The 20,710-nt window shown below is 47.6% G+C and overlaps 6 protein-coding genes across 6 annotated transcripts; 3 read left to right on the plus strand and 3 right to left on the minus strand.

Annotated features, from left to right (window-relative positions):
• Positions 1 to 426: 426 nt before the first annotated feature.
• On the minus strand, positions 427 to 3,762 carry cyt-20 (Valine--tRNA ligase, mitochondrial; the record flags this gene model as incomplete). The annotated part of the gene is made up of 1 exon (XM_031145462.1): positions 427 to 3,762. The coding sequence occupies one exon, from the start codon at positions 3,760 to 3,762 to the stop codon at positions 427 to 429; it is 3,336 nt and encodes a 1,111-aa protein (XP_031009240.1).
• A 614-nt stretch (positions 3,763 to 4,376) lies between these two features.
• On the plus strand, positions 4,377 to 7,176 carry PMS1 (PMS1-like protein; the record flags this gene model as incomplete). Its single annotated transcript, XM_031145463.1, has 2 exons — positions 4,377 to 5,364; positions 5,417 to 7,176. 2 exons carry the CDS (start codon positions 4,377 to 4,379, stop codon positions 7,174 to 7,176), a joined length of 2,748 nt encoding a protein of 915 aa, XP_031009239.1.
• Positions 7,177 to 7,797: 621 nt separating this feature from the next.
• MT2_1 (Sphingolipid C9-methyltransferase) lies at positions 7,798 to 9,621 on the minus strand (the record flags this gene model as incomplete). The annotated part of the gene is made up of 5 exons (XM_031145464.1): positions 7,798 to 7,998; positions 8,052 to 8,626; positions 8,859 to 8,910; positions 8,991 to 9,452; positions 9,526 to 9,621. The coding sequence occupies 5 exons, from the start codon at positions 9,619 to 9,621 to the stop codon at positions 7,798 to 7,800; spliced, it is 1,386 nt and encodes a 461-aa protein (XP_031009242.1).
• Positions 9,622 to 12,694: 3,073 nt separating this feature from the next.
• YHR112C (putative trans-sulfuration enzyme) lies at positions 12,695 to 14,015 on the plus strand (the record flags this gene model as incomplete). The annotated part of the gene is made up of 2 exons (XM_031145465.1): positions 12,695 to 12,907; positions 12,960 to 14,015. The coding sequence occupies 2 exons, from the start codon at positions 12,695 to 12,697 to the stop codon at positions 14,013 to 14,015; spliced, it is 1,269 nt and encodes a 422-aa protein (XP_031009241.1).
• Positions 14,016 to 16,831: 2,816 nt separating this feature from the next.
• Positions 16,832 to 17,557, plus strand: SPAP8A3.06 (Splicing factor U2AF 23 kDa subunit; the record flags this gene model as incomplete). The annotated part of the gene is made up of 2 exons (XM_031145466.1): positions 16,832 to 17,132; positions 17,229 to 17,557. 2 exons carry the CDS (start codon positions 16,832 to 16,834, stop codon positions 17,555 to 17,557), a joined length of 630 nt encoding a protein of 209 aa, XP_031009244.1.
• A 431-nt stretch (positions 17,558 to 17,988) lies between these two features.
• Positions 17,989 to 19,998, minus strand: OBPA (Oxysterol-binding protein-like protein; the record flags this gene model as incomplete). Its single annotated transcript, XM_031145467.1, has 7 exons — positions 17,989 to 18,445; positions 18,493 to 18,806; positions 18,855 to 19,380; positions 19,432 to 19,542; positions 19,601 to 19,706; positions 19,757 to 19,837; positions 19,950 to 19,998. 7 exons carry the CDS (start codon positions 19,996 to 19,998, stop codon positions 17,989 to 17,991), a joined length of 1,644 nt encoding a protein of 547 aa, XP_031009243.1.
• Positions 19,999 to 20,710: the final 712 nt, after the last annotated feature.

Below are 20,710 nucleotides of genomic sequence, written 5' to 3' on the forward strand. Positions count from 1 at the left end.
TGGGAATGGCGTTGAACGTCTAGGATTTTATCGGTTGGGGAATACTGAATCCATGTCTCACTGCTTCACCCAGTAGGTGAATACTCAAAATGCTTTGTTCATACTATCATGCACGTTGTGACAGCCTTGACAGTATAGATTTTGATAACATGTACCACAGCAATGTTCCACCGTGGGTAAGTGGTTTACAAGTCCAAGGCAATTTTCAAAGCACGGGCCCGACGCCGTCTCCTCAACGTATAGGGTACTAAGGGTATGCTTCTTGGAGATTGGGCTCGTCTGCTCCGTATTTTCAGTTATTGATCATGAATTAGGTACCAGGCAAGGACGATCGATCACTCATTGCATGAAATCCCTCAAAAAGTCTGATCATAACAGCACTCTCATTTCATACTGACTGAAACAAATCGGCAGCACAAATCTACTCTACTCTAGCCTCAACCTCTCAAACTGTCCAATAGTCTCCGCAAGCGCATCCCTCTCGACCTCCAAATCCCTCAACTTGGCCCTCTCAACAGCCTGCAACTCCTCGCTGACCTTCTCCCTATACCCCTCATCGGCCAAAATCTTCTTCTGCTTCTCAATGCCCTTGTCAGCAGCGGACATCTTCTTGCTAGCTTTTGCGATCTCCGAGTCGATGTCGACGCGGCCTTTGACGAAGAGGAAGACGGCGGCTGACGAGGAGACGGAGAAGACGACGCAGCCGGCAGGGCGCGCGGCGCCTTGTGCAAGGACCTCTATTGAGGCGACGGATTTTCCGGAGAGGGATTTGATGGATTGATGTTGGGTAGTAGCGGTGGTGTAGGAGGTGTTGTCGTTGGTTTGGATGAAGACTTTTCCTTCGTCTTTGAGTGAGTATTCTGACATGAGGGAGCGGATACCCTTTGAGATGCCTAGCACGAGTTCGTATGCTGCTTCGGAGGTAGGATCGTCCATTGATGCGTCGTAGATTGGGTACTTGGCGAGGACGATGGAGGGGTTCTTGTCTTCTAGTCGGCGGGGCAGACGTTGCCAGAGTTCTTCGGTTAAGAAGGGCATGTATGGGTGGATCATTGTCAAGGCGGCATCGAGAGCCGTGTATAGGGTGTCAATGGCTGAGCGCTTCTCTTCCGGAGTGCCGTCTTGGATAATGGCTTTCGAGTTTTCAATGTAGACGTCGCACAATTCGCTGTACCAGTATCGGTAGGCAACCAGGGTCGATTTTGAGAACTCGCGATCTTCAAGTAATTGGTTGATCTCTTTAGCGGCAATGGTCATCTTGTGGAGAATCCATCGTTCAGGCAATGATTCATTACCCGAGAGCTTAGCAGTCTTTCGAGGAACGTAGTCTGCGTCCAGATTACCCAGTACGTATTTCGTGGCTTGGTAAATCTTGTTGCAGAATTTCCGGTATCCATGAATAACACGGATGTCAAATGCAATATCTCCGCCACCAGTGGTATATCCGACCAGGGCAAATCGAAGAGCATCAGTACCGCATTCAGGAATGCCGTCAGGGAAAGCACTCTTTTGGTATTTGGTGGCGGCCTTTACCTCATCTGGGGCCAAATTGCCAATCTTGAGCTTGGCGTGGAGGTCCTCCAAAGGAATACCCTCAATAACATCCTGCGGATCAATGACGTTACCCAATGATTTCGACATCTTTCGGCCCTCGGAGTCGCGAATCAAGGAGTGACAGTAGACCTGACTGAAGGGGACCTTTCCAGTGAGCTTGATACTAAACATGATCATTCGGGCGATCCAGAAGAAGAGAATATCCCAGCCAGTTTCAAGAACGGTAGTTGGGAACAGTTCTTGAAGGTCGTTAGTCTTATTAGGCCAGCCCATTGTTGCGAAAGGCCAGAGTCCAGACGAGAACCATGTGTCCAAAACATCTTCATCTCTCTTCAAAACAAAGTTCTTTCCAGGCAGAGCTGCTCTGGCTTTTTCTTCTGCTTCCTCTTGTGTTCTTCCAGCAAACCATAAGTCACCATTTGCCTCATCATTTTCTTCGCCATAGATTTGTGCGAAATACATTGGTGCTTGGTGTCCCCACCACAGCTGTCTGGACAAGCACCAGTCGTTAACATTTGACATCCATCGAATGTAGCTTTTCTCGGCGCTCTCAGGTAGGATCTTGATCTCGCCAGATGTGACAGCTTTGAGGGCATCTTCTGCCATATCTGTCATCTTCATCCACCATTGCGGCTTCAAGATAGGCTCAATAATATCTTTCGACTTATCGCACCGAGGAACGGTCATTGCGTTATCCTTCTTGTCGACGTACAAGCCGGCCTTCTTGAGGTCCTCTTGGATTGTATAACGAACGTCGAAACGCTTCTGTCCAATGTAAGGACCAGTATTCTCATTCATTTTGCCATCATCTGTCAAGATATTGATGAATTTTAGGTTGTGTCTTTTGCCGAGGTCAAAATCGTTTTGGTCGTGGGCTGGGGTAATCTTGACGGCACCAGTACCGAACTCCTTCTCTACATATGTATCTGCGACGATAGGCATGATCCGGCCTTCGATAAAGGGGTGGACAGCATTCTTTCCAACAAGGTGCTTGTATCGTTCGTCATCCGGATGGACAGCAACGCCTGTATCTCCAAGCATTGTTTCTGGACGAGTCGTTGCAACTTCAATAGTCTCATCCGAGTCTTGGATTTTGTATTTGAAATAGACAATGATACCGAATTCGATAGGCTTGTCATAGCCAGGGACTCTAAGCAATTTACGGCCAGTTAGCTCCTCGTTGACGACCTCTAGATTAGATAGAGATGTATTGAGCTTCGTGCACCAGTTGACAAGGCGATTCCCCCTGTAGATAATCCCCTGATCGTGCAAGGTAACAAAGGTCTCGGTGACGGCAGCAGCAAAGTTCTCGTCCATTGTGAATGCCTCTCGCGTCCAGTCGAAAGAACCTCCCATTCGTCGTAGAACGGTATTGATTTTTTCGTGGTACTCATTCTTCCAATCCCAGACAGTTTCAACGAATTTTGGTCTTCCCAAATCATGCCGAGTCTTCTGCTCCCGGCGCCATAGCATGTTTTCAACGACGTTTTGAGTCGAAATACCTGCGTGGTCACATCCCGGGAGCCATAAAGTGGTCTTTCCGTGCATTCGATTCCACCGGATCATGACATCTTGTAAAGCATTGCCAAGAGCGTGGCCCATATGTAGCTTTCCAGTGACATTTGGAGGTGGTTCGACGATGACGAATTTGCCCTCTGGCTTGACCTTGCCGTCTGCGGTGAACTCGGGCTTGAAGAACCCCTCCTTCTCCCACCAGGCGTACCATGCGGATTCGACAGCAATTGGGTTGTATGCTTTATATTGCGGGTCGTCGAAGGACTTGATAATCTTCTTAGCTCCAGCTGGTGTGTCTTCAACGTAGGCCGGCAGGACATCAATCTTCTTCTCAGCTTTGGCCTTCTTTTCTGCAGTCTTGCTGGTTGTAGCTGGGGTGGCCGCAGCCGCCTGTGCCTTGGCCTTCTTTTCTTTAAATTTGGCGTCCTTTTCGGCCTTCTTCCGCTCTTTTTCTAATTCCTTCTCGGTCTTGACTTTCTTCCCGGCATCTTGCCCAGGGACATGAGATCCTGTGGCGCTCGCATTGGCAGCGTCTGCGACAGCGGCTTTCGTCTCGTTGGACAAAGGAGGTGGTTTTCCAGAAACGGGACCGGTCTCTTCTCCAACTATTGAAGCAATTTTGTCAGCTAATATTCTGTGACCAGCTAGGGTATAAGCATTACTTGGATTGTATGAAGCAGCGTTAGTAGCCATTTTAGCACGTGTGTATGAGAAAGTAATTCTGAAAGGCGACCTGCGCACCCAGAGCGCTCTGGACAAGAGTCGAGACGTCGTACTGGCGTTCCTTTCGAGGAACTGGATTGGATGTGTGGTGACTCTCGATGTGGAGAATGGAATGGAAAGGTGCAATTGTGCTTTTTTGTAAATTTACACTGGTCAACCCAGAACAAAATCGCGATGACTCTAAAGTGCCAGCCAATCAGAACTCTCCCCCACTAGTATGCAGAAAGACTATACTCGAGTAATTCACTCCGAGTAGAGAGACAAGAGGAAAAAGATGGACAAACTATATCCCTTGTTATTTTTATTATAATAGAGACTTTCTATTATTATTAGCTTTTAAAGTTCTAGTAATATCTCCCTGGGTAGTGTCCTAGTTATGCACACAGTAGCCTCGCCTACAAGGCTGACGAATCCGGGCCGGGCTACCTCGCCATCTCTTTTCCATTTCTTCCATTTCTTCCCTCACAACGAGCCGTTTCAATTATCTGTCAATGGATGCATTTGTATACTTATAAAGTCCGGGGCAAAGGTCGGCATTGACAATGAGAACATATTCAGTCTAGACTTCATCATTTAGGTTCGCAATGGCCATCGCCGCTCTTCCTGAAGCAACCATTCACCTGCTCGGCTCTGCTCAAGCTCTCACAACTCCTACATCCCTCGTCAAAGAGCTCATTGACAATGGTCTTGATGCAAAGGCAACATCTATTGACATTCTCATCTCTCAAAACACCATCGACAAGATTGAGGTTCGCGACAATGGCCACGGCATTCCGCAGCAAGATCTTGACGCCCTTGGTCGGCGAGGACATACCAGTAAACTGCGTTCCTTTGATGATCTGAAAGCTATTGGGGGTGTCAGTCTGGGTTTCCGTGGTGAGGCTTTGGCCAGCGCTGTTCAGTTGGGAGAAGTCTCTGTCACTTCGAGGACAGACGCCGACCCAGTGGCAACCACAGTAAAATTGAAAGCTCCTGGAGGTATCGAAAGTCAAAGCCGCAAATCACATCCTATTGGTACTACGGTCTGCGTTCTCAAGTTCTTAGAGAAAATTCCGGTCAGAAAACAGACGACTCTCAAAGCAGCCCCCAAGACACTCGTGAAAGTCAAAGAGCTTTTGCAATCTTATGCACTCTCCAGGCCGTCGATTCGATTCACCCTCAAGGTTATCAAGGGAGCCAAGGGCTCCTGGTCATTCGCACCACGACCGAATGATGGCATCAAAGAAGCCGTTTCACAGGTCATTGGACGAGATGCGGCGGGGCAGTGTATGGAAAAGTCGCTGGTGTTTTCTGAATCCCAGTCTGGCGAGGCGAACGCTAGTGAAAGTCTCACCGAAAAGCATCAGTTGTCGAACGATCAGTTTTTAGTAGAGGTTTTCCTTCCGAGACCAGATGCTGACCCCTCGAAATTCGGGCACGGTCAATTCATTTCCGTAGATTCTCGGCCAGTGTCCCATGAGAAGGGTACAATGAAGAGGATTGTCACTATTTTTAAACATTGCCTAAAGGCGGCATTTGAGGATGGATCTGAAGTCAAGAATCCTTTTATTCGTTTGAGCATTACTTGTCCTGGTATGTTAAGCTTTGGCTGAGATTAGGAGAAAGCTGGCTCATATAGTATTAGTTGCAAGTTACGATCCCAACGTAGAGCCTACAAAGGATGATATTCTTTTCTCGAATGAATATCTTGTGTTGGAAGCTATTGAAGGTCTGTTTAGAACCATATATGGCGAGAGTAAGCCTGTATCTACTATTAGACCTCTACATCCTCCAGTCCAAAAGCTTGACAAGTTCGAGTTGCTTCTTGCTCGGAAGCCTGTGGAATCCTCAACGAATCGCATACAATCTTCGCCCAGCGATACGGGTGCTCCCATGGAGTTACCAAAAGGTCTGCTAGTTCCATCCCTGCCGTCTCCAATAAACAGTGATCCCGTCATGGGGACAGATAACTTGGCTCAAAGCATTGAGGCGAGTAAAGATGAAGCAGTTGGAAACCGACGCAAATGGGGATTTGGCATGTCAAAAGACTTTACAGAAGAGAATAGAGGACCCGCAAGAGCCAGTCATCCCAGCAAATTCCGAAGTCCAAGGCCTACAGAGAAGTCAGCTCCAACGAACACATCATCCAATCCTCTTAATCCTTGGCTTATTGCGAAATTAGTCGCCCCTGTGCAACAGGATAACCACAACAAGCTTCCTACACCATCTGACTCGCACAACTTAGCTGCAGAGCCTTCGGAAACCTCTACTCAGATATCTAGTCAACTATCCGATCCTATGCTTTTAGATCTTAATCATTCAGAAATACCAAACGCCTCCAGATCACCAAGGCGACGATACAGCAATGAGATTCTCAGAAACCCTGACCACTCAATGGCAGATACCTTGCCTTTTCAACACCATAATCAACCGCAGCGAAGATATAGCAATGAAGACATGCGGGGTGGCAGGCCACCATTAGGAGCTGCTGACTACGATGAGTTGTTTACTGTTGAGGAACGAGCACCTCAGGTTCGACGGCGAAACGATTTTGTCTCCGCCAGGAACTTGCCGGAAAATGCCTTCGTATCACCACCTGCGACACAGCGCTTGAAGGGTGCGAGGAGATCGAATGGTGTGAACAAACCTTTTGCACCACCACGAACTATTGGCAGAAATACCATACAATCTGATGGATTCCGTCAGTCAACATTGCTGGATGGGTATCCGGCACAGAATGGTAACGGGCAGGAAAGACCTCAGATGGAGGCAAATCCCGAGCTTGAATGGGCCATGGACTACGAACAAAGAAAAGAGAAAGCTACTCAACACCATCGTCAGGAGCGTGGGAAATACCGACGCGCACGAGCTGATTCATCCCAAGGAGACTCCGGTGAAAGGGCTCGATCCTCTCCGCATAAGAACCGCTACATCTCTGCCGTTAAAGCCCTTGAAGCTGATGCAATATCGTCACGAAATGGTGCACGAGTGGTTGAACAAATCAGGACCACTCTGGCCGATGGGGATCCGCGTGCCTATTTCATGAAGCAGCAGAAACTGATGGCCGTTCCGAATGGAGGTCCGCTGAAGCTATCCCGCGCCAAGTCCATGAAGCTCCCACTGGAACTAATTCCTAATAATTCACAAACTCACCAATTGCTTCTGACACTTGCGACCAATACCGACCGCCTTCGAAGCCTCATGATGAACACAGCTAAGTATGATATGTATGCCGCCCATGGAAGTCAGCCGACGGGCCTTTCAATTGATGCCTCAAGCATGCCAGCACTAACGAGCAGGACTCAAGCTGTCGTCGAGAAGTGGATGGATGCCGAGGAGGAGAGGCAGTGTGAAGTGGAATATAAGTTTGGGAATCTTCTCGGTGGAGGCCTAAGTGTTGCTTGATATGATTGATACTGATTCATGACGGAAAATATGCCATGTTTGCTCAGATCTATACTTGGCGTCTGCTTGGTTGCATTTAAACGATACCCATTTGCTTGGAATATGCTCTATAGTTGCGAGCTAATAGAATATTTGCCATCTTTCTCGATTGCCACTATGATGCTGTTTTTATCTTGTGACGTTCCTCATACTTGCTTTGGGGGCTTTTGGGGCAAATCATCAGGTGCAAAAAGGCTGAAGACCGCCCAATTCGGCGATTATATGAACTTCGATCTCATTCAAATGTAGATGGGATTAATTGTCTCGAATGTTCCAATGATTTCCGCTCTCAAAAAGCTAGGCCCTGTTGTACCTGTTCCCAAAGTCGAGCAACAAAGCTTTTCTAGCTCTAGATACTGGGGCTTAGGGCCGTTCAGGGCGCGTTAAGGGATATCCGCAAGACTTCAAATTACCGCGCAGTAGTTATCATTTCATATAAATACCATTCGGTTCAACCTATAGCGTTCTCGACATGCGGCTGTGTCCTTCTCCTGAAAAGTACGACCTTCCTTAAATTGGTTTGAAAGTTGAACACAAAAATATATAATCTACTTTAATCCTCCTAGCCCTCAAATTCTAAATTCAGAGCGACGATTTCGGATTCGAAGCCTTATTTAGACTGATATCTACTCCCGCAGCTAGCGCCCCTGAGATGGCAAACTGGGTCTGAATACCACCAGTTCGTTGTGTCGAGTTGAGATTTTTCACTAGGGTAATCTGGTAGCACGTAGCAGTTCCTTGTCTGGAAGCAATGGTTGTCGAAGCCAAGAAATACTCCGAAATCTACATTCCAATTAGTTACTTTGTCCAAGAAAATGCATTGCGGGCGAGCATACTCTGTACCATCGCTTGCCGTATTTCTCCTCCACCTTGGAACGATTACCTAGCCAGTTTCTGTACCATCTCCACGCAGTTGCAGAGTAATGAATGCCGATAGTGTCAATACTCTTAATCTCAAAGCCCGCGCCCTCAGCCTTATCGATATAGAAGCCCAGCGGAGTAGAAGCATCAGCGCCCGGGAACACATATTTATTCATGAACAACCCCCATATGAGATCTTCGTATTGCCACGGCTTGCGAAGCCCAGAAAGCTGGAGAACAAAGACTCCATCGTCGTCAAGCAGGTTATACACCTGTTTCAAGAAGCTCGAGAAGTGACGGATACCAACGTGCTCGGCCATCTCCAAGCACGCGATCTTGGCGAACGTGGTCCTAGGAATATCGCGGTAGTCCATACAAAGAACCTTGCTCTGCTCTTCCGCAATCCCATCAGCTCGAAGCCCAGCATTTCCCCAAGCAGTCTGGTTACGACCGAGAGTGACGCCTATAACGTAAGCGCCATAATTGGTACTAGCATATCGTGCAAGAGTGCCCCATCCGCAGCCGATATCCAGCATTGTGTCACCGCCTTCTAGGCCGAGCTTCTTGCAGACGACGGCCATTTTGTTGTCTTGGAGTTGCTCGAGTGTTTCTACAACGGATTAGTACTATGACTTTTGCAAAGAGCAAAACCTCAGAAGATAAAATACTCTTCGGAAGCCCGGAACCACTAAGATCAGAGGAACAATATCAGGGAGTGTGTACCTTCTTTGGTGGTGTCAGAGACTATGCCGCAGGTATAAACCATGCGGGGGCCCAAGAACCAGGCGTAAAAGTCGTCCCCACGGTCATAGTGCCCGCGGACTTGCTCTTCGTCTATGCCGGCCTGTCAGTTGGTTCTACATGCGTGCCAGGGGATGGTGAAGATTACCTTGGGATCTGGTATGCAAGATTACCTCTGGTATGAAGCTGAGCAGGAAGTATTTGAATAGCCTGTATGTAAACCTAAAGTTGGCCCAATCATGTCGATATTCCAACACTTCCAAGGCATCTCCGTTGAACTCAACGTCACCGTTGAAATACAGTTCCTGGAAAATATCGATAGGAATTTTGTTGTTCCCACGATACTTTATCTTATCGGCTTTCTTGTGAAATTTGAGGTAGTGTTCGATTGGACGGCCAGGGAGTTTGACTTTTTGGTTCTTTCGGGGCGTGAGAGTTGATGACAAATACCAAAAACCAGCGAGGAGAGGGAACGATGTGAGGACTGATACGAGAGTAGTTGGAACCCATCCTTTCCCGGAACCTAGTTTGTATAGACTTGGAACACCGACGATGAGGGTAAGAAGAGCTACGTTGGAAAATCCTTCGGCTCCAGGTCCGTCTGCTGGAAGAATTCCATCTTTTATCGAAGGAGACTGTTGCAACGGTTAGACGAATTCCTAAAATTTGGGGTCCCAAGCTGATTGGACTTGCCGAAACGATTCTCACGCCGCAGTCTTCATCAATTTGAAAGGTTTGCGGTGCAGGTTCTGGGGTGACAATGAAATCAATCTCATTCTCAGGCACTTCCGATGGCTTTGCCATCTCGAACAATTGACGGAGCAGAATAATAGATCAATGGTAAGGGACTTAAATAGGTAGGATGGGAGAGACAATGAATGAAACGAAGTCTTCGAGAGATGATTCTTTATTAAATTGCACTTCCACTTATATATTCTTACAATGCAAGGAATGCGTTGTTTGACACCAGCCTAATCCGATTGTAGTCAAAAAGTGCGACGGAATTTACGGTAAGATATGAGACACTTAGGCTAGAAATACGATCTCTACATCATGATAGATGTTAAGTTAGTAAGTGAGAGCTCCCCATGGAAACACCAAGTACTATGCGGGAAGCCAATAGGAAGCGGCGTATGAGATCAGCCTAAACCCTTTTCTGATAAATAGTGCGACGGGGGAGGACGGCATCTCAGGGGTTGCAAGCGAGGACTTAGTTGCAGAGTTAAGTTGTAGACTTGCTCTTTCAACGACACTTCTTCATCAATTCTCAACAAGAATTAGAAACAACTCTATCAGTATTCTCTGACCCCTGTTCTGATCCAAAGGTTTTCATTGGGGTATTTTGGGGCATTGCGGAGTTGAAAATGTCCGAGGCACGACGTATCAAGTCTCGCGCAGGCTGCCAGCAATGCAAGCGACGGAAGGTGCGTTGCTTGCAAAATACCACACAATTTCGATACTGACAATGATTTGCTCGATTTAGGTTAAATGCGACTTGAGTATGCCAGGCTGCCGACAATGCCATCGGCAACAGCTTCCGTGTCCAGGTTATCAGAAGTCTTTGAAGTGGATTGATGACTCGGGGGCACTGGAATCTACAAACTGTCAAGCTGTTTATAAAAGTCATGCAAAAGGCTGCAAATCAAGAAGAAAGAGCCAGGATGATTCAAGCTCTGCATCTGTAGCCACTTTCTCATTTGGCAATAGCCGTGGTCAGACCAGACCCAGTTTACCTCAATTGATGAACGACGAGTCCTCTACATTGATACACTACTATTTCACGACAGTATGCAGAATTGCTGGATGTTTCAACTCCGATGTCAGCCCCTTCCGATTTATTGCTGCTTCGATGATGGCTTATTCGAAGCCTGTTCTCCTACTTCTACAAGCATCATCTGCGGCGCTGCTCAGCGGACAACACCCAAAAATGCGACTCAAGGCACTGAGTTTGCAATCGGAAGCTTTCTCAGCGGTCAGAACCGAGATAGGAAATCTTCAGGGTCCAATTGTCTCCGATGAACTCATGATCAGTTCTATCATAGCTGGTTTGACATCGGCGTGGTACGACGTCAACGACATAGGGACGAGCCATGTCTTAGGCAGTCAAGTGCTTCTCTCACTCTGGCTCACATCGAAGGGAAAATATCTCAATTACCAGGAGACATTTATACTAGGAGCATATGTGTATTGGTTTATGATTTCGGCTTTTGCTGCAGGTGATCCCTGGCAGTCTTTCCATTATCAAGAAGCTTTACAGCAGACTGTCTTCAATCTTGAAATGTGCCAGGATATTGTCGATGACACAGACGCCCCCAAGGATCTGAAAAGGATCTTTCCACATCCCCTGACAGGATTTTCAATGCAGCTCTTTATTACTATTGGAAAGGTTGGGTCTCTGTGTCGCCTGTCCCACAGGGAGATTGACCAGTCCAAAGGACTTCAAGATTTCCTGCGAGAAAAGGCTCAATCACTGGCTTCTGAATTGTTAGACTTGACTCAATTACCACAAAGCAATTTCCAAGATCCACAGGACTCTCAGACAACAATTGATGATATCTTGGGGGTCGGAGAGGCATACCGCTGTGCGGGTCTCCTCCAGATATACGCGACATTTCCACATTTGTTGCAACAAGAAGCACGGCAACCAGTACTCAACGACTGCGGAAATACAGACACGGAAGAACCTTCAGAGACACAAACTTTCAGATATAATTCTAGTGAGGAATTCGCTCCATTACAACACAACTTCCTTAGAGCCTTAGCTTTTCACATCGTAAACCTTCTTGAGACAATCCCAGCAACTTCCGGAACCCGTGTTCTGTGTGGTCTCCCCGTCTTGATTGCTGGCGCTTGGTTGGTCGACGAAATGAATACGAATCAATTGGGATTGAATGATTGTGGAGTTAGAAGACCATTTAAATATCCACAACTACGTCTGGTGGAATCTTCGTATTCAAAGGAGAGTGCCCGTGAAACTGTTCGGGAGGGACTTCGCCGGCATAGCGAGTAGTAACCAGCCCTTTTCTTTGTTCCCTTTGTTAAAATTTGCTGCCTTGGCATTTTTGAAGAGTGTTCCATCTTCCCATCTCCTGATCTTGACAGAAATTAAAGTACTAATACGTTGCAGTGTTGGTCTTCAGCAAGTTTCCCGCGTTCTAGAGATATTAGAAGAAGTATGGCGGCTAGATGATTCGGGATCCAAGAAGTGTCATTGGATGCTTGTAGTGGCTTCGAAAGGCCTGCAAACATTATATGGATAGCTCGTAGTCTCGTTTTGCTTGACAACTTGAACTCGAAGAAACTACTATCAAACACAACTCAGGTGCTCAACAAGAGAACAGAGTGAAGCCAGCGTCTTGGTAAAATTTTCAATGTTGAATCCAGTGTCCAGTTAGTGATCCTACTTTCCCAAGTCAGCATATTGACCCTTTCTTTACAATTCCAAGATGTGCAAATACCCTCTTGATGAGATCCTGTCACCTACCATTTTTATTATTTGTATAAGTCATACTTCACCGCTGCTTCTACTGCTTCACGGACCCCTTCCTCCACTTCCTGCTCTCGACTTCATCGATAAGTAATCAAAACCATTGACGAAATTATTCATCGAAAATTCAATTGAAAAGTATATTTCGAGATCCTAAAATCTACTTTATGATGACTGGATACTACATTTTCATTAAGCATTGGGCGGGTAATTCGCTAGGCAAAGAAACGTATCCGAATAAAAGGGGGGCGTTGCACCATCCGGGCGCTAGCAAACCCGGGCTCCACCGAAGGGCGTGAAAAACATTGCGACATCAACAAAAATGGGACGCATATAAACACCTTCATCCTCTCTCTTCACTGCTTAAACATCTTATCGGCAAATAACAAAATGGCAACTTCAGTACCGGGCCTCAATGGCCACCAAAATGGCGAAGATCACACCCCCGATCACGGACTCACAAACCTGTCACTTTCCTCTAGGACTGTTCACGCAGATGACTTCCTTAACCAAACTCAAGATGTAGCACCAGCCCTGCATGTCTCTACTACTTATCGTTACAACAGAGATCCAGACAAGCTACAAACATTAGCGAGCATGGGTGTAAGTCTCCTCATCTAAGAATGGGGCAAGTCAGCTGACCCATTTCAAATAGCCAGAACATTCTGCATATGAAGGACATGTCTATTCCCGGCACACGGCGCCAAACACTACACGCTTTGAGGCTATCCTCTCAGAAATCCTCAAGGGACCCTCACTTACGTACTCTTCTGGACTAAGCGCCTTCCACTCAATGCTGGTGTTCCTCAACCCAAAACGCATTGCTATTGGAGAAGGATATCACGGCTGCCACGGTATTATCGACATACATAAGAAACTTACGGGGCTTCAGAAACTAGACCTGGATTGCCCGGCCGAGGACCTGCAGCCTGGAGACATAGTGCACGTGGAAACACCACTGAATCCCACTGGCGAAGCGAGAAACCTGAAAGCATATGCCGAAAAGGCTCACTCACGGGGCGCTTTCCTCACCGTGGATGCGACGTTTGCTCCTCCTCCTTTGCAGGACCCATTTCTCTGGGGTGCGGACATCGTCATGCACTCCGGGACAAAATATATCGGCGGACATTCCGACATGCTTTGTGGAATTCTTGCCGTGAACCCGAAGTGGGCAAAGGAGAAGTGGTTTGAGAAGTTGGGGGCGGAGAGGCTGCATTTGGGGAATGTGATGGGGAATATGGAGGGGTGGTTGGGTATTCGTAGTGTGAGAACCCTTGAGGTGCGAGTCGAGAAACAGGCGTTCAGTGTCGGGAAGCTTGTTGGGTGGCTAAATTCTGCTCTCACCTCTAAGGCTGAAGATGCAGAGAGTAAGGTTGTGCAAGCTGTGCTCGCGAAGATAGAGCATGCGAGTCTGCAGGAAGCTGACATTAAGGATGGCTGGCTGCTGAAACAGATGCCGAAGGGCTTTGGTCCAGTCTTCTCCATTGTCATGAAGGAAGAACGGTTTGCGAAGAGACTGCCGAGTAAATTGGAGCTGTTCCACCATGCTACTAGTCTGGGTGGGGTCGAGAGTCTAATCGAATGGAGGACGATGACTGATTCACAGGTTGACACACGATTATTGCGGATTAGCATTGGGATTGAGGGGTGGGAAGACCTGAGAGATGATTTACTGCAAGGCTTTAAAGCGCTTTTGGCTGAGACGAAGTGATAGGACAGGTACCAGTGTAGCAAGAATCTATCTGGAGGTGGCTGTTAGCGAAGCAAAACTTGACGTTCAGTTGCTTTTTATCGCCTCATAAAGTACAAGAACTGCAGAACTCTTTATAGTTTTAATGCGAATGGTATGATTGAATTGGTTCTATCGTTAAAAGAAGAAGCTTCGCCCCTTTTCTGCTTGCCGAGTAACTAAAATCCCGAAAAAGGAATTACAGGAAAAAGGAAAAGGTAAGATCATTTGTCCAATCAAAATAGCGAAAAATCGAGCAATATCATCTAGCACCTATGAGGGTTAAGGATATACGAAAGCGCAAAAATATAAGGCCAGGACACCCCAGAGCAGGCTCCGCGATTAATTCTTTAAGAAACCTGACCTAAGACAACATTACACCGAGGTTGTGTTTGTAATACTTTCTATTCAATTGTATATACCCTACAGTTCGGCACCTTGTCAGTGTTTGACTTGCGCGGTGAATTTCACAGACAGATAGGAGAGAAAGCTCGCTTAGGACTTCCTCGTAAGAAAAGGGGAAGGCACGAGTGTAGCAATCTGTTTCCGGCATATTATAGTTCTATTCGCTCCTGTTTCTAACATGCACTCCTCATTAACTATCCTCAATGCAACATGTCTATCAGGAAGGACCTCGACCTTAAGAGGCGCAATGGAGATAGTCTGCCACCCCTTGAGCGTGCTGTTATATGGCCGCCCGAAGTCATCAGTAGCACTCCATTAGGTGAAATCCGCGATGGTAACCCCCACCCCCCACCTAGCAGGCAAGAGAACAAATGACTGATTGCACGCAGTATCCGGTAACTGGTATCCGCGAGATATCGGCCGTTCGTCTGTACTAGGCGATGCCATAATCTTCCAATTCGGCGACACATTCTCTCACGAAGCAGACGGAACCTTCCAAGGTGTCTCAAGCAATACCGCCGCATTTGGCATCAAGAACAGCAACCCTACTCTCACGGTGTACACAAGCCATCCTTGTACAGATGCAATTCCGACCCTCATCCCCCTGACCGAAAAGGAAGACAGTATGGGGTGGAAAATATGGAGCTTTAGTGGAACGGTAGAATCCGACAAACTCGCTAATGGTGATATATTTGGGTGGACATGGTTCCAGATGATGCAGAAGCAGGATCCGAAATCTGATGACTGGGTACTCAAGTGGACCGGTATTGCTAAGGTCGGATGTATTGGCCGCCAGAAAATGGTCTGGGCTCAGCGTGTTAAAGATGAGCTTTTCCTGGTAAGTTAAATAGTCAAATGTCACATTCGGCTTAGAAGAGTTGAAATCGGTACTGTTGCCGCTGCTTCTATCTAAAATGAGAGCTAATTGAGGTACCGTAGAGCGAAGAGCCTGCGTTAGGAGGCTTCTGTGCTGTCAAGGACGAACACTATGTTTACGTCTATGGATATAAGACTGGCAAATTTGATGTCGCACTGGGTCGCGTCCGAATTTTCGAGGCAGATGACAAGACAAAATATGAGTACTGGACAAGTCCTGGTCGCTGGACCTCTTCGAGCGCGGCTTGTGACATCGTCTTTGAAGGTATGTCAGAGAAGAATATCCCACGGCTGAAGTATTGACATTGTTCCCAAAGGTCACTGACTAACAACGCTGACCCCATAAAATCTATAGGCATTGTGCATGGACAAGTATTCAAGACGAAGATGTTTGGCGGCAATTCTCCCTACCAATGGGCTTTCATAGGTTGCAACAACTTTGCAGACTCCAAAATACAGATGGGAAGAGCGGAGAGACCAGAAGGACCTTGGGATATACACGAGTTGATGGGTACTTACAGAATAGATCAAGGGCAGGGCGCGGGCTTTACATACTGCATGTATGTACATCCATGGTAAGCGAAGCGCCCCTTTCAAGAGTTCTTGCATGACCCAATAATGTCTCATAACCCCTAAATCATTGTCCTGAGATTAAGGTAGCAAGCTGACTTGCTGTTACTCGCAGGGCATCGGATGAGAAGAAAGGAGACCTTTGCGTTTCGTGGAGCGAGGGCGGAATGACTGGTGGTGTCCTTGCTAGCATGATTCGCTTGAAAACAGCACAGATACCTGATGGTACCTGAGACGTTTAACTATCGAGAAAAGCAGTCAGGATCGTTTCGGCATCGCAAGAGATATTGGTAGATGCAAATAGTCCTAGAACAGAACTCAACTAGAATTGATTAATTACCCCCCGCATTGATTGGAAATCGGATGTTGACCTGAACAACAAACTTAGATACAACTAGGCAAACAATGAGACCCATTCAACGTAGAATTTACCAGCGTTGGGAGCACGGTGCAAGATCCCCAAGCACCCGGTATGGAGGTAGCGGTACTCTCATACGATATCGGCTTTAGACTTCTCAAAACCTGACCACTATCATGATTTGAGTCATTTATAACTTGGGAATTGTTTCACACTCCAGGAATGTGTGGGAAAGCCTTGTAAATGCCACGAGAAGACTTTATATCATCACTTTCTAGAATGGTCTCCCGAGGTGGCGTTGAAGGCGGCAGATGTGATTAGTAATACTCGCTTAGATTACGAGCGGCTCTCGAAGCTTCATATCTTGAACTTTTGCTGGCCCGTCCCTCAAAACAACATCCCCCAATACCCACGCCAAATTGTATACAGACCACAAACCGAGGGCAATTTCAAAAGCACATAACCTCAATATTGTTACCGCTTCATCTCCGATTACATTCCCGTCGTCGGCGCAAACTTCCAACGTCTAAAAACAACCTCTAGACCCATCAACGCTTCTTCCCCTCCGCCACCAAAGAATACCCTCACCATGGCGAACTACCTCGCCTCGATCTTCGGAACCGAAGCCGACAAAGTAAACTGCTCCTTCTACTACAAAATCGGCGCCTGCCGCCACGGCGACCGCTGCTCTCGCAAACACGTCAAGCCATCCTACTCGCAAACCATCCTCCTGCCCAACCTGTACCAGAACCCAGCCTACGATCCGAAGAACAAGATGAACGCCAGTCAGCTGCAGAACCACTTCGATGCTTTCTATGAGGATTTCTGGTGTGAGATGTGCAAGTTTGGGGAGATTGAGGAGGTGGTTGTATGCGACAACAATAACGATCGTAGGTTTTCCTTCTTTCCTTTCCTTTCCCCTTGAGAATTTAATCTTTCTCTCTCAAATACGTAGCTAGCAAATTACTGACTCACCTTCCCACCAGATCTCATCGGCAACGTCTACGCGCGATTCAAATACGAAGACAGCGCGCAAAAAGCCTGCGACGCGCTGAACTCGCGCTGGTACTCGGCGCGGCCCATCTACTGCGAGCTCTCGCCGGTCACGGATTTCCGCGAAGCGTGCTGCCGGCTGAATAGCGGCGAGGGTTGCGTGAGAGGCGGCTTCTGCAATTTCATCCATCGGAAGAACCCTAGTGCGGAGCTGGATCGCGAGCTGGAGCTTAGTACGAAGAAGTGGTTGAGGCTTAGGGGGAGGGATGAGAGGAGTCAGAGTCGGAGTCCTAGTCCGGAGCCGACGAGGAAGAGGTATTAGAGAGGGGAGGAGAGGAGTGTATGAGGGAGATTATGTGCAGGGCGCGATAATGGCGATGTAGGGATGAGGAAGGAGTTTGTTAGAGCGTAATTCAGGAAGCGCGCTGACGGGATGGGGGTGGTAGAAGTTACGGAAGCCTGGCTTGTGTTGACTGAAGAACGGACGGAATTATCTGGCATGGCGTTCAGGGTATCTTTCTTTGACTTACAAAAATCATGTACTATACGATAGCAGATTCATTGGCCACCAAAATTACATCTGCATGCAAACGCAGATCCACAAAGGCAAATTCATCACACTCGATGTTGGAAAATCATGTATTGGTGTATCTATCTGTCTGCCCTGTAGTTTATACATAGGCCCTCACCAAGCGCGCGTGTACCCAGTCCTGATAGAATAAAAACGCCTTCTAAGTCCCCAACCTGCCCAATTTATGCTTTAGCGTCATGAAACTCATCCACGCTATGCGTGTCCGTGTCCTCCCTCAGCAGTGTTTGCTTAGCAGGCAAAGCCGCCGTCAAATCCTGGAGATCAAGCAGAGGCCCCTTCCCCTTGCCGTCAGCGTGTACTGTGCTCGTATTAGACAATGTGCTTTCCAGTTCTTTCTGTTGCTGCCCGCCGTTCTCTGTCTGTGCCGCTTTTAGATCAGCAGGGATTACTGAAGTTTCATTTTGGCCGAAGTTGATGAGGTCGCTTGCTCCTGTTGGAGCTGGAGCTGGTGCTGCTGGAGCAGGAGCGGGAGCGGGAGCTGCTTTTGCAGGGGTGTTCGTGGAGATGATGGATGGGTTGCGTTTGGGGATCGGATTTTTTTCATTGGACTTTTGGCCGCGGAGAATAGGGGTAACGGCTAGGATTTGTTCGACTTGTTTCTCGGGTGTTGCACCGTCACTGTACTGTTAGTAACCTAAATCGACTGTTTGGATGGGACAACCTACATGTTTGCGTTTAAGATCCAGTCCAGATCTTCTTCCCCTTCGTCTATACCGCCAGGACCCCCTTGAACTGGTCTGAATAGTCTTGGCACCCATTCGACACCCTCCTCAGCCCTCTTCGCGGCTTCATCTCGTTGCATGTCTTCGATTTTCGTCTTCTCATCAGTGGCTACCACGTGGTTTCGTTCTTTAACAGCTTGAGCAGTGTTTAGCCATAATTTTTGAGATTCGCGGTCGTCTTGCTCCTCGATTGGTCGTGAGGTCGGAGGCGTGTGTTTTGCTCTCGTAGCATCGAATAGTAGTTCTTTCTTGCCAGTCTATCCACTAATTAGCAGAGTATCAGCCCATTTCTTCGAAACCCCTACCTTCACATCTTTAATCCACATCTCATTCGTCCACATCCCAGATAACTCATAAAGCACTTCCCCGGTTTTTTCGTTCTTGATCGCTCCCCCAATAGCATTGTACGTTCCACCAAAGTATCCCTTCGTCTTGAACTCTACATCCGCAGAAAGACCCAACTCAGGACAACGCACAAAACTGTGATCTCCAAGCTCATATTTCATCTTGCCAAACAAGATACCTCGAGCGTACATATTCGGCTGGGAGATGATGTATCGTTCGCCTTTGGGCCCCTTTCCGCGGTTCAAGAAGCTCAGGAATGCGATTCCTTCCATCATACTCGCTGCAGAGTTACCTAAGAATTTACTTCGAGGCTTGAGGGTTCCATCGATTCGGATATGGTGTTCGGGGGCCATGTAGAAATAGCTGGATTTGGGAGGATGGTGGGAGGTTTGTTCAGAGATGTAGTAGCCTCTCGTTCCGTCTGGGAAATCCCAGTAGCCTGTGAAAGTCTCCCCCAGAATTGGATTAAGTGGTTTCTTAACGCCCCTGTATTCTCCTCAGTATTACATCCAGGCGAAACCGAAGGATAGAACATACGGTGGTTTGATGTGCCATCCACTTAGATAGAACTTGACCACAGACACAAATCTCTGCACAGGGTCGTCCAGCTCTGGTATTGGCAGCAGCATCTCCGGGTGTGCCATGAAGCTGGATAGTGTTAGCCCTCATCCTCCGGTCCTCCGGATTGTCCCAGATCTAGTCATACTTTGTGATGCGCTCCAACATGCTCCTAGGCTCCAAGATGAAGGTCGGCAGCACAACCCGGCTCAGATCCGCGCCCGGCCGTAGCTGGGAGATGATATGTGAAAGAACTGCATCCCACATTAGCCATCCATCCTTTCCTCCCATCGTTGAAGCTCACCATTGCCCTGCTCCGGCTCTACGACCGTAGTGTCGTCTTCCGGGCCATCCGACCTGCTATCATCTATCGAGGACCTATTGCCTGGTGTCGCAGAATTTCATTAGCATCTTCTCGCCCCAAGATTCGCAGACGACGGTGTATGGGGGAATGCCAGAGGGGGCAGTAAAGGCAATGAATGCAACTTAATACATACTTGCACTTGCCGCGGAAGCCCGGCGATGTGAGTGTACCAAGCTAACCATCCTGCTGATATGTCTGTTGTGTCTGCCGTGTTCTGTATTTGGAGCGTAGGTTGTATGCAGTATTGATAGTTGTTGTTGGATACCTGTAAACAGTCGGGTAAGGTAGTGTGTACCTAGGTAGTGAACGCAGCGGTTGAATCGGAGCAAAGCAGATGCAGAGCAGAGCAGGCAAATGACGCAGGCTGCAAATCTTACTCTTTATGTGTGTGGAGGGGTACTTGTACAGTCTGTACTACGAATTTTGCTGCAAGTGGTGGGGCTCGTCATCATTCAGGGTTGGGATATATATAGATATTTATCTGTATACCATAAGGAACCACGTCATTCACATCATATTTATCTTTTTATGAGTAGATTCTCAAGATTTACCAGTTGGATATACCACGTACATACGTCCTGCTGTCTTTTGTTTGCTTCGAGGTGTACCGCAAAAGAGGGGCCGGACTCATCCCATCTTCCATGCCAAGAACATTCATTGCTTGGCTGTGCAAGCCTGCCTGCCCAAGCTTTCTGCCTATCGCATCTTTGCACTTCACTATACTCGTACTTGTATATATACCCGGTAGTAACCGTTCGTTCTGCTCCAATAACATCCAGTCTATTGACTTCCATCTCTTACATATCGATACTACACCAACTCAAAAGACGCATTTGCGTTGCAGTGATTCTCTTTTCCCTTTCGTGCTCGTCCTGGTCCTCGCGTTGCGCTATC

Source organism: Lachnellula hyalina (assembly GCF_007821495.1).
Source record: "Lachnellula hyalina strain CBS 185.66 chromosome Unknown contig00007, whole genome shotgun sequence".
In the NCBI taxonomy this organism is placed as follows: domain Eukaryota; kingdom Fungi; phylum Ascomycota; class Leotiomycetes; order Helotiales; family Lachnaceae; genus Lachnellula; species Lachnellula hyalina.